The sequence below is a fragment of the Suricata suricatta genome, chromosome 1 (assembly GCF_006229205.1).
Source record: "Suricata suricatta isolate VVHF042 chromosome 1, meerkat_22Aug2017_6uvM2_HiC, whole genome shotgun sequence".
NCBI classification, from domain to species: Eukaryota; Metazoa; Chordata; class Mammalia; order Carnivora; family Herpestidae; genus Suricata; species Suricata suricatta.
In genome coordinates, this window is record NC_043700.1 from 80686749 (window position 1) to 80699410 (window position 12662).

The 12662-nt window shown below is 42.9% G+C and overlaps 1 protein-coding gene across 1 annotated transcript in view; it reads left to right on the top strand.

Annotated features, from left to right (window-relative positions):
- The window catches only part of TBC1D9 (TBC1 domain family member 9), a 74485-nt gene extending 64209 nt beyond the window's left edge, over window positions 1–10276 (top strand). Inside the window, exons 17-21 of the mRNA XM_029950987.1 lie at window positions 1458–1523; window positions 2324–2410; window positions 6123–6197; window positions 6287–6390; window positions 7774–10276. Coding sequence (XP_029806847.1) covers window positions 1458–1523; window positions 2324–2410; window positions 6123–6197; window positions 6287–6390; window positions 7774–8496 — 1055 coding nt within the window. The 3' untranslated portion in view covers window positions 8497–10276. The remainder of the gene's footprint in view (window positions 1–1457; window positions 1524–2323; window positions 2411–6122; window positions 6198–6286; window positions 6391–7773) is intronic.
- Window positions 10277–12662: the final 2386 nt, after the last annotated feature.

The following is a 12662-nucleotide window of genomic DNA, read 5'->3' on the forward strand; positions in this document are numbered from 1 at the left end:
GTGTCTGTCGTTGCTTTAATGATTAATCTTAGTATGCAGACATCTTGCAGTTTAGTTAACCACGTGGTCAGTATGATACTCCCGAGTGAAAGAGTATAACAAATCGAATGCAAACTCAGGCTATATTAGTGGAAGAGTCAAAAACAGCTCCACTATTCTCTGAAGTAGATAAGAGTCTTCTGGAACTCTCTGTCCAGAGAGATATTGACTGACCGGTTATGAGTAAAAATGCGGAAGCCTTATACAAGGCATGCTATGTGAGAAAGTGGAAAACTTTGGAGAGGGCAGGATAAACTTGCCTTGAAAAGATAAGCTTGAGGGAGACAGGTGAGTGATCCTCAGAATCTGAAGGATTGTTGTATTGAGGCAGTAGACCTTTCTGATTGGCTTTAAAGAGTAGAATAGGGGAAAGAAGAGCAGCTCTAAACCTTTTATTGAGTCATAGACTCTTTGAGATCTAATAGGGACTATGGACATTTTCTTCTCCTCAAAATGATATATGCACATAGAGACAAATTGTGCATTTCATGGATTTTGTGGACTTTCTGAAGTTGAGAGTGCAGGGGAAGGATCTTGACACTAAAGCAAAAAGTGCAGAGAAACTTTCAGTATTTAGAGAATGCATCCGTAGAATGGGATGCATCTGGTGGTGATGAGCTCCCTGTCTCTGAGTGTTCAAGCAGGTGCTAGAGCCCTGTCTTTCTTCAGTGCGTGAAGGGGGATGCCTCCGTCCAGTGGACACCCTGATGTTCCTGCCAACCCAGATTCTGTGATTCCTCTTTCCCTAAATCTGACTAATCTTCAACTAGGTGCTCTAACACTAGATATTTCTGAAGGATTTTCTGATTCCTGAAATACGTAGAGACTTTAAGGGGACAGTAACAGGGTTCTTTTGATTGAAGGGATGGTGATATAATGGCAGACAGATGAAGATGAATTAAACTAAAGAAGTATTTAGGAGAACCCCGAAACAACTAAAAGAAATTTCTACAATGAGTAATAGGAAACAATCTCAGACATATTTTGAGATTATTTCTGAATTCCATTAGACTGTTGAAACCGTTATATTTATATGAGTTTTCTTATAAATAACACATTTATTATGTCCCAGGGGCTATTCTAACTGTTTTATACATGTTAACACATTTACTTCTCACATTCCTTTGATCCTGATGGCAAGACCACTGGTAGAATCATCTATTTATCATCCGACCTTATACAGGGGAAACTGAGGTACAGAGAGGTTAACTCTCCCTAGGGCAAATAGTCGGTACAAAGGAGTTGCATCCAGGCATCTGGGTTCCAGAGCTCTTAACCCAAATATGTCCTGACCAGACCTTTTGTCAGCCAGGGTCTTGATTTCAATTTGCAATAAGTAGACTTTTCAGGGGAATGCTAAGCTGAGAGCGGCCACTAGCACATGTGACATATTTCACATTGTACTTATGTGATTTTAGGTGCTGCGTGCCATGGGGACCTCACAGAGAAACTCAAACTCCTGTACAAAATGCATGTCTTGCCTGGTAAGTGCGCCACACAGAGGAGCACATGTATTTGTGACCATGACCTGGTTTGAAACCAAATCACTCACTGGTCACTAAGCAGAACTGAATAGTAATTATCTACATAGGTTCCTGAATCAGTATGTGCTTGATTGCATGGTCATTTACCTGTTGTAACAGAAGTATGAGATCTGAGTTGTAATAGACAAGAGTAGACATGTGCAAGAGGAAGAATAAATAGCATTTGGTAACTCACAGGATACAAAGGTTGCAAAAGAGAAGAGAATGTAGAACCTGAGATTTTGAGTTTAGAAAGAGTCATTTTAACACTGACAGAAACAAGTGGGCAAGATGGAGAAGGTTTGAGTTCACATTTTAAAAACATTGGCCTATAGCTTGGATATATCTAGCAAACACACACACACACACACACACACACACACACACAGTGGGGGGTTGGCATTAAGGATAGAGATAGGGTAAAATTGTGGATTTGAGAATTATTTTTAATTGCATACAGTATCCTAAAAATTTAGTTTGTAAGGCAGCATTTCACAGAATTTAGGACAGTCTTGTAAAAAGGAAGGAGCAAAGGGACACTTCAGTGTGTGGTTGTTAAAAAGGAAGGTGGAGTGAAAAATGGAGTAAGCCCCCCGCCCCCCATAAGGCTGTAGAGGGAGTCGGCATTCAGGGCCCCCAGCGATGTGCCCATCTCCTCCAGCTCCTCATCCTCCCCCATATCACCTCTTTAACAATTAAAGCACGCTTTCCTTGAGTCACCGCCCTGCCAATACTATAATTACCTCTCTTCCCCTCTCTAGAGCCATCTTCTGATCAGGACGAGCCAGATTCTGCTTTTGAAGCAACTCAGTACTTCTTTGAAGACATCACCCCCGAATGCACACATGGTAAGTGACCTTCCTCCCCAGATGTGCGGCATTTCTTTCCTACAGAGCCTCTGTTACTGGAAAAAGGTGCCTCCAAAGCTAGTAGATCAAAGAAGTATATGAATACAGTTACCTAATACATTACTTTCTTTTCACATTTGTGAAGTCAGGCTGCCAACTACTGGAGAGTGGGTACTTTGCCCACTAAAGGGACCATGTACCTCATGTCCCACAGACTTCGAGAAAACAGGACCCCTAGAGCTCTATGTTTTGCTCCCCTCTCCCTACTGTGGTCAGGTGCATTAAGAACATCATCCTAGTATTATGCTGCCGTCCAAAATCAGGACATTGTGTCTGAAAGAGTTCTCTTATATCTGTGTGCAAGAGATACAGGCTCTGTAATAGGTGTCAGCAAACTTCAGCCTGTGGGCCAAATGTGGTTTGTTTGTACAGCCTGCAGACTAAGAATGCTTTTTACGTTTTTAAATGGATTTTAAGAAATCAGAAGTAGAATAATATTTCATGATATGAGGAAATTATATGAAATTTAAACTTCAGTGCCTATAAATAAAGTTTTATTGAAACACCACCAAGCTTTTCATTTATGTATTGCCTCTGGCTCCTTTCATGCTGTGAGTGGTAGAACTGAGTAGTTGAGACAGAGGCAGTGTGGCCTGCAAAACCTGTAAAATATTTACCGTCCAGTCTTTTATGAAAAAAAAATGTGCTGACTTCGGCTTTATGTAGTTGTTAGGTCTATGTAGACATGATTCAACACTCTGTATCCAATAAGATGTACAAGGCAGTGTCTGTCTTGTATGAATCTAAGCAACGTCTCTCAGCTTGCTATTGCAGTGACTAATTTACCTTCTAATTCATCATTACTGCAGCTGCATGACTTCACCCAAGTCCAAAAGTAGACATGGGTTGCTTCTGGCTCCTTTTGCCTCTGAAATCTTGCCCTTTCAAAGTAAGCACAGTTTAGATCAGCCTTTTTTTTTTTTTTTAATTGGAGTATTTACCTTACAGGGTTGTAGTAGTTTCCGCTGTGCAACATGACCCAACGATTCTATGTGTCACTCATGCTCATCACAATAAGTGTGGTCACCATCTGTCACCAAACAGTGTTAGCATGATTGAGGAGACCGGGGTGAGCCAGACCCACTCTTATTCTTCTTACTGGCAATGTGAGTTGCAGGTAGGGTCTTTGGGTGGAATATTTCTCTGTATATTGTTACCTCGGTGACCGCAGGTAGGTTGTGGCATCTCTGAGCCTCAGTTTCCTTCTATGGGAAATGGAGATGACAGCTGGCATATTGGGTATCGTATGGACTTAACGAGATGACATAGTAAGGCTTTTAGCACAGTGCCTTAGCATTTCTTAGAATATTCTTTGTTTGCAATAGTATTTTGGCTGCAAAGGGTAAGCCATATCTTTGTTAGGAAACACCCATTTCCTTCAGAAAAGGATTCGCTTATTTCAGAATGCTTCAGGAATGGTCACATGCCAATAGGATTTAATAATCATTAAAGGTTTTTTAAAAAAATATTTTTCTAACTCCCAAATCACTATTGCTTTGCATTGAAATTTAAAAAAATATAGATATAATATATAAAATAAGGATAAAGCTTAAAATTTTATGATACAAAGATAACAGTATCCTGAAATACTTTTGTCATCTTTGTTCATATAACATATGTAATTATAATAATATATATGCTTATATACAAAACTGGGATCAATCTGCCTGTACAATTTTGTATCCTACTTTTTTCATTGAAAATCCAGTGACTATGCTACAGTGTCATTAAATATTCTCTGAAAACCTGGTCTTTACTTATTTTTATTTTTTTTAATGTTTATTTATTTTTGAGAGAGAGAGACCAACAGAGCGTGAGCAGGGAAGAGGCAGAGAGAAAGGAAGACACAGAGTCCGAAGCAGGCTCTAGGCTCTGAGCTGCCCGCACAGAGCCCGACATGGGGCTGGAACTCACAGACTGTGAGATTATAATCTGAGCCGTAGTCTTGTCGCTTACCTGACTGAGCCACCCAGGCACCCCTTTCTGAAAACCTGGTTTTTAAATGGCTGTATAATATCTGTTGCATGAACTTACCGTACTTTAAAATATTTTTGAATATCTACTTGTTTCCTAAATAATTTTCAACATTAAGAGGAGAAGAATTTCTAGCGACATGCAGTACATTGTCCTCACTCTGTCTTAAAAGCTGCTGAAATTAACCTGACGCTGAATTCAGTGACGGTCACGTATCTGGCAAACCAGCCCCCTTTTGGATGAGTGGAGATGGGCTGGAATGCATTCTGACAGCTGACAAACTGAATGGGGAGTGGGAGGAAGATTTTTATACCTCTCCCTTTTGAAGTCATTATGTGCCCAGTCATGTCCTGTTTTATTTTATTTTTTTTAAATTTTTTTTAATGTTTTATTTATTTTTGATACAGAGAGAGACAGAGCATGAGAGGGGGAGGGGCAGAGAGAGAAGGAGACACAGAACCAGAAGCAGGCTCCAGGCTCTGAGCTAGCTGTCAGCACAGAGCCTGACGCAGGGCTCGAACCCACAAATGTGAGATCTGACCTGAGCTGAAGCCGGAGGCTTAACCGGCTGAGCTACCCAGGCGCCCCATGTCCTGTTTTAAGAAGTAAAAAGAAAACAGTTAAAAAAGTGGTTTCCTTGAAAGTCCTATTTTTTTTTAATTTATATATTTACTTGGAAGGAGAGAGAGAGAGAAGGGGGGAGCGAGAGAGAGAATCGAAAGCAGGCTTTGCCCTGTAAGTGCAGAACCCAGTGCAGGGCTCAAACCCACAGACCGTGAGATCGTGATCTGAGATGAAATCTAGAGTCGGAAGGTTACCTGACTGAGCCACCCAGGCACCCCAAAAAGCCATAGTTTTGAAATGCCGTATTATGAATGTGAATGTTTGTAGCATATAACATTTTTTTTTGTTTTCTTTTTTTAAAAGTGAGTTCTTGGTCTTTTGTAGAGCCTGGCTGAAAACCAGTCTCATGAATGCAAAGTTATGATGATGTATCAGAGAGGGTAGGGAAGCCAACAGTCATTGGGCCAACACGCCCAGTTTTTAAGAAGGGAAGACTACATGACATCGTTTCTTTAATTCCTAGTTCTACACTGAACCCCATTTGTGAAAAATAATTCTGGGGTAGTCCATTACTGAGAAATAGGGTTGTCAGGAAAGATATGGAACACCAGTAAAATCTGAATTCGAGATTAACGAGACATCATTTGTTTAGCACAGTATGTTCCATGTGATATTTAGGACTCATTTTTTTATTGTTTATTTATTTTTGAGAGACAGAGAGGGATAGAGCACGAGAGGGGGAGGGGCAGAGAGAAAGGGAGACATAGAATCTGAAGCAGGCTCCAGGCTCTGAGCTGTCAGCACGGAGCCTGACGCGCGGCTCAAACTCATGGACCATGAGATCATGACCTGAGCTGAAGTCGAACGCTTAACTGACCCAGCCTCCCAGGTGCCCCTTTAGGACATATTTATACTAAAATATTATTTTGTTATTTATCTCAAATTCAAATTTAACTCAGTGTAAACTCAGCGGGTTTTGGTTTTTGTTTTCTTTGTTTTGCTAAATCAGGCAACCCTACCTAAAGATTTTTCTGTTTTCTACTGCAAATCCTAAGTCTGTCAGTTTACTATATAACCTTGTGCTTTCTTTTTTCTTCTGCATATTTCTCGGCAGTGGTTGGGCTGGATAGCAGGAGAAAGCACGGCCCGGATGATGGCTTTGTGACTGTGAGTCTGCAGCCGGACAGAGGTACCGATCTCCTGCCTGTTTCCCGTACTGCTGGGTGAACACTTGTTTCTGGGCCTTTGAATACTTATTTCTTGACATTTGGGTTTTAGGGAAGAGGGCAAATTCTCAAGAAAATCGTAATTATCTGAGACTCTGGACTCCAGAAAATAAGTCCAAATCAAAGAATGCAAAGGATTTACCCAAATTGAATCAGGTAAGTGTCTAACATTTCTGTTTCTTCATTTTGAACCTTGAAGCTCTGTTTTCCAGTCATAGAAAAATGTTCAATATGTACCCCTGAAAGATAATGTTAACTCAATAAAAAATTAAAAATGAATTAATAAAAGGGGATGCCTTGCCTGGGTGGCTCAGTCAGTTGAGTGTCCGACTTTTGATTTCGGCTCAGATTATGATCCAGGGTCATGGGATTGAGCCTTGCATCAGGCTCCATACGAAGGGTGGAGCCTGCTTGGGATTCTCTCTCTCTCTCCCTCTCTCCCTCTTCCCCCACTTGTACATGCTCTCTCTCTCTTTCTCTCTCTCTTTCAAAAAAAAAAATAAAAATAATTAATCAATTAATTAGAAGATAATGGTTACATGGGGTATTTAATTAAGATATGTTTGGATCTATTCTGTGCATGTTTTTGTGCACCAAAAATATGCTCAATCCTGAGAAGGTGACCCCCTCAGAGAAAATGTGAATCACAAAATACTCAGTTTTTAGAGTACACACATTCTCATCTCAGTTATTAAAAATACCTTCAGATACTCAGAAGACAGGCTCATGCCATTTTCAAATCACCGTGTTCGGCTTTAAAGATGTTGGACACTTTTTTTCCTTAAGAAGCTGAAATGTAGAGAGGCAGAAAAAAACTATAAATAATTATAACATATGTTACAGGATGAAAATGCTGTCTCCTAACAGCAGAGCAGATGAATCACGTGGGTGGGGAGTGGAAGGCACCCTCCTGTCCGGGGACACCCGCAGATGTGTCCTGCGAAAAGGGGTCTGAGCTCAACCGGGGCTGCACGCGGAAGGGTATAGACATGAGATGGAGGTCTGGGATTGACTTAGATACTGAACAAAGGATAAAAGAGTTAGTGAGGCAGCTAACTGGAGGACAGTCATGCCAGACTCCGGGGGCCAGCCACATGAAGGTTCATTATTTCATTCTTTTTACTTTCATGGATGTTGGAAATTCTTCAAATTAAAAAGAGTAGAAACATGAATAAAGAGACTTTATTTTTTTAAGTTCATTCATTTAGTTGGGGGTGGGGGGCGGGCAGAGAGAGAAGAGAGGGAGAATCCCAAGCAGGCTCCACACTGTCAGTGCAGAGCCTGACCCAGAGCTGGAACTCAGGAACCACGAGTTAATGACCTGAGCCGAAGTCAAAAGGCAGCTGGTTAACCGACTAAGCCATCCAGGCGCCCCAAGTAACGAGACTTTAAACAGCAGTCAGTTGATCCTACATATAGCACTTTGCAGAGTCTTTCAGGAGCCCTCACATTAAATGGCTTTACAGTCTGCTTCAGTGATGCCTCTGTGCTTCCAATGAGATGGCCACATCCTTTGTGTTTTCCCCCATCACTTTTCAGGGGCAGTTTATCGAGCTGTGTAAGACCATGTACAACATGTTCAGTGAAGACCCCAATGAGCAGGAGCTGTACCACGCCACGGCTGCGGTGACCAGCCTCCTCCTGGAGATCGGGGAAGTCGGCAAGCTCTTTGCCACCCAGCCTGCAAAGGAGGGCGGGAGCGGGGGCAGCGGGCCCTCCTGCAACCCGGGCATCCCGGGCGTGCTCTTCCCCAAGAAAGGGCCCAGCCAGCCTTACGCGGTGGAGTCCGTTGAGCCCCTCACGGCCGGCTTGGCGGTGGAGGGTGAGGAGCCCTCCTTGGGAGGGCAGATGGAGGACATCAAGCTGGAGGACTCCTCCCCCCGGGACAATGGGGCCTGCTCCTCCATGCTGATTTCCGATGACGACACCAAGGACGACAGCTCCATGTCCTCGTACTCGGTGCTGAGCGCCGGCTCCCACGAGGAGGACAAGCTGCACTGTGAGGACATCGGGGAGGACACAGTCCTGGTGCGCAGCGGCCAGGGCACGGCGGCACTGCCCCGGAGCACCAGCCTGGACCGGGACTGGGCCATCACCTTCGAGCAGTTCCTGGCCTCCCTCCTGACTGAGCCGGCCCTGGTGAAGTACTTTGACAAGCCCGTGTGTATGATGGCCAGGATCACCAGTGCAAAAAACATCCGGATGATAGGCAAGCCCCTCGCTTCCGCCAGTGACTATGAGATCTCAGCCATGTCGGGCTGACACCCACGCCTTCTCTGGGGAGGAGGGAGGGGAGGGAGGGAAAAGGGTTTGTTTTTTTTTAACGTTCTGTGTTGGGGTTTCTTTCTTCCTTTTAAATTAAATATTTATTAGTACCCGGCTTGAAGCCTAGTGTTTTCATAATATAATACAATGAAAACTGTTGGAGAAATATTTAAACACCTCGATGTAGGTACAGTACACTGTCTTGTGGGGGAGGGGATTGACCAGAACACAGTTAATTCAGTGAATTCCAAAAAAGATTAATCTGTCTGTGATATGTGTGTATTTTAACTTCTTAATCTTGCTGTTGAACTGTATACATGGTTTAAAAAATAGTGCTGTTTAATGCTAAGTAAGGCAGCAGCCATTTGTGTATTGGGCTTTTTAGATAAAACTAGAGCCTGCAGGAAGGTGAAATATTACGCAGAAATGTTCCTAAAAGGAACAGGCATTGTCAGCTGGGGTAAATCCTATATATGCCATTTTAGGGAGCATTAGAAATATTTTTTAAGATTTGAAATATATTTCATAAACGTCCTCTATTCAAAAATCATATTCAACAGAGGTTTCCTTTCAGGGGGAAAACATTTGAGGCTCTAAACAATGAAAGTGCATATGATTTTTACATGATGCCAGAATAACACGTCCAGTTGATCAATTTGGACCAATACTGGACCAACCAACTTTGCATTAAAAAAACTATTCTGATTATTCAAGTCAACGGGTTAGAATTCAGGGAAAATGAACAGTCTTTTGTTACAGAGAATCTGAAAATGGCAACAAAGGTAACTGAGGGCTCAGGATTTTCTTTTTTTAAGAGTAAAAGTACTGATGCTTCTGGTACTGGATCTTCAGCTTCTTGTTACTCATTGCAAATAAAGCAAAAACTAAGCCAGTAAACTTTACCATTTCTATACTCTGCATAGATTCAAGCAATTAAGCCATGTATCCTGTATGACCATCTTTCCCGTTAAAATCAATGTCAAGTAGAGGTCATGTAAACTAGAAAACAAAATCTGCAAGATAACGAACCTGAATGTTTTAAAGCAGAACTTGTCACTTTATTAAAAGAATAGTATGCTCTATCTATTTCCTGAATGGATGTGGGAATGAAAACTAGCACACCTGCACTTTGGATTCTTGCTTTTTTTTTTTTTTATTACAATTACAGTTTTGCCTTTTACAGATGTTGAAGGTTTTTCCTCCTTGTTGTTGACTTCATCATCATCATGGTCACATTTCTTTGCTGATTCAGAGTGTCCCTTTCAACACATTCCTTTATATGCATTGTGTTTTTCTTTGAGCTGTGTTGCTGCTGTTTTTTATTCTGTTTACAGAATGATTTTTAAACTGTCAAATGAAGTAGTGTTAACCTCAAGTAGGACAAATGTGAACAAATAAAATACATCAGATATTCAGATACGGCTTTTATCTTTGTGCTTCAGTTCCTGCCTAAGGCAATAATGACATTCTTTTGACAACTTTGGAGAGGAAATTATATTTAGACAACCATTTTGACTGAGTAAACCAACACTTCGAGGCAAATATTTTGAAATAAAGACAGAATATCGTGGTGTGTTTGTGAACGGGTGTATTTAAAATAAGAAAGAGAATGTGTATCAGTTGTCTAATTATTTAACTTACCCTGCAGAAGTGATAAAAGGGTGACAATCCCTCATTAGTACACTGTAATACTATTTGGTGTGTGCCCCGTTGGGTAACTAGTCATTGATTTGATTTGACTTTAATGTTGTTCCATTAAAGATACCTCAAGAAATAACTGTGAAATCTGATTCTCTTGCCCACCTCTACCTTGCCAACATCAGTGATGCGGATTTGGGAGGCGAACAGGCATGTGTATTAGTGCGTAGCCCTAGGTAAACAAGAGAAGTCAGAATTTTCCATTATTACTGAGAAAGGAACTGTGACTGAGCGTGTCTTTGTGGATGCGGTGCCATCATCTTGCTCTCATCCATTCAAACTCATCTTAGTACTTCTCGACACCGTGGAACTATTCTTATTACATATAGGCCACTTGTAGTCTGTTTGCTTCTTTAGGCTGCACGTGGAGGAGCCCTGAGCCTGTGAGTTGATTAGTCCCAGCTTAGTCCATGAGCCGGATGGGCCAGTCAGTTCAGCCTCCTTCACCTCCAGAAGGTAGTCAGTGCATTTCAAAAGGCATTTTCTGAAAAATGATTAAAGTTCCTGTCTCATTTTTAATGGTTGTGTTATGTTTTTTTAGTACCTCCATGGATTGTTTTCTTGATTTCAATGTATTGTGATTTACTATCTCTGAATGGTCCCTTTTGATCTAGCTCTGCGGTGATTCGCTTCCCAAGCTAATAATCAATACACCATCCAGATGATAGCTTTCGTGTATATCCTCATAGACTTGAACTGGCATCCCCCTGAGCTTTTAGCCACAGAGCCCTGGGTCCGGCTCTCAGTGGCTTTTGCATATGAAAACTCAGAAGCAAAAGCTACTGCCAGGGGAAAGGAAGAGACCATTAGGAGCCTGGCTGCTGGGGAAGTGGGTGTGCCAGAGAAACCACAGATCCAGCCAGTCCTGCCATCCCACAGTACCTCAAGTCTGATTCTGGATGGAGGGGGGATTAACGATGGGGAAGTGCCACAGAGGCCAGCTGTCCGGAAGTCTGTCACAGCAAGTAGGAAAGGTTCTAGCCATATCCTCACTTTCCTGTCGCAAGAGCTTGGATACCAGCCCCCCCCCCCCCCCCCCCCCCCCCCCCCCCCCCCCCCCCCGGGCTTGGGCTGGTCTCTCACCGAAGCTTTGTCTAGGGAGTCTAAACTTAGAGCTGCTTGGGGCACCTGGGTGGCTCACTCGGTTAAGCCTCTGACTTCAGCTCAGGTCATAATCTCGCAGTTTGCAGGTTCAAGCCCCGCATCGGGCTTGTTGCTGTCAGCACAAAGCCTGCTTCGGATCTTCTGTCCCACTCTCTTCGCCCCTCCCCTGCTCCCACTTATTCATTCTTTCACTCTCAAAAATAAATAAAACATTAAAAAAATTAAACTTAAAGCTACTTTAGTTCTTTAATCTAACAGTGAAACTCATGAGCTGGCTGACAGCTGCCTCATTTCTGATCTCTGGCTGCTCTGAATGTGTATTCTTCACTACCCATCCTGTAAGAAGGCTCTTTTGTTACAGCATCGACTTCAAACCTGAACAAAATAGCAGTTTATGTGGTGAGTACAAAGTATTTCACACTATTTTCTGCTTTAAGATGACTCTATATAATGTTTTGGGCCCATGTCTTCTGTTGAGCATTTCCTTGACAGTCTAATTCTTTAAAAGGAAAGCTTGGGGAGCCAGACAAAGGAATTGAGAGATAGGCAACAGTGTGGGGATGAAGGCTTGGATCAGGCTTCCCGGCCTGCGGGCTTTGTTAACATGCCTGTTTGCCAGGAGGCGGGGCTGCTCGAGACCGGAAGCAGATGGCTGAGGGCCAAGCTATAGCTAGTTCGGGCTTCCTGGATTCACAGCGGCTCCCTCTCCTCGCCCTTCACAGAGAGCCAGGAACCCTGCAATCCCAAATCCTGTAACTCTTAGACTCCTCCAAGGGCAAGTATCAGCTAGACTGATGCCACATCCTAGGACTGGGCTGGAGATAACCTTATGAGCCCTAGAATAGGTCTAGCGAATTCACTTATTTCATGGATATTGCCCCCCCTGCTGGGTGCCAGATACAGTTTCAGGCTCTCCAGATACAGCAGCGAATAACACGGATCAAAAATCCCTGTTCTTAAGAGAAACGTACACTCAGATAAAGGAGACCGACAATAACCAAGATAAATGCCATTATGCTATAGGTTAGTGGTGCGGGCAATCAAAATAAAGCAAAGAAACAGGGTTTGGAATGCTGGGGTGCTCCAGGAAGACCTCACAGAGGTGACTTGTGAGGAAAAGCTGAGGGAGTGAGCTGTGCAGTTGTCTGAGGGGAGCGCTTTTCAGACTAAAGAACTCCAAGTACAAAGACCCCTGCAGTGGGAGGCTGCCTGGCAAATTGGAGGCAGAGCAAAGCAGCTGTCATTGAGCAGAGGGAAGATGCTAACAGTGAGGCAGAGATAACAGGAAGCAGACCTCACAGGATCCAGGAGGTCAATGAAAACGCCTGGGCTCTTCACTCTGAGTGAGACAGAGTGCCCGA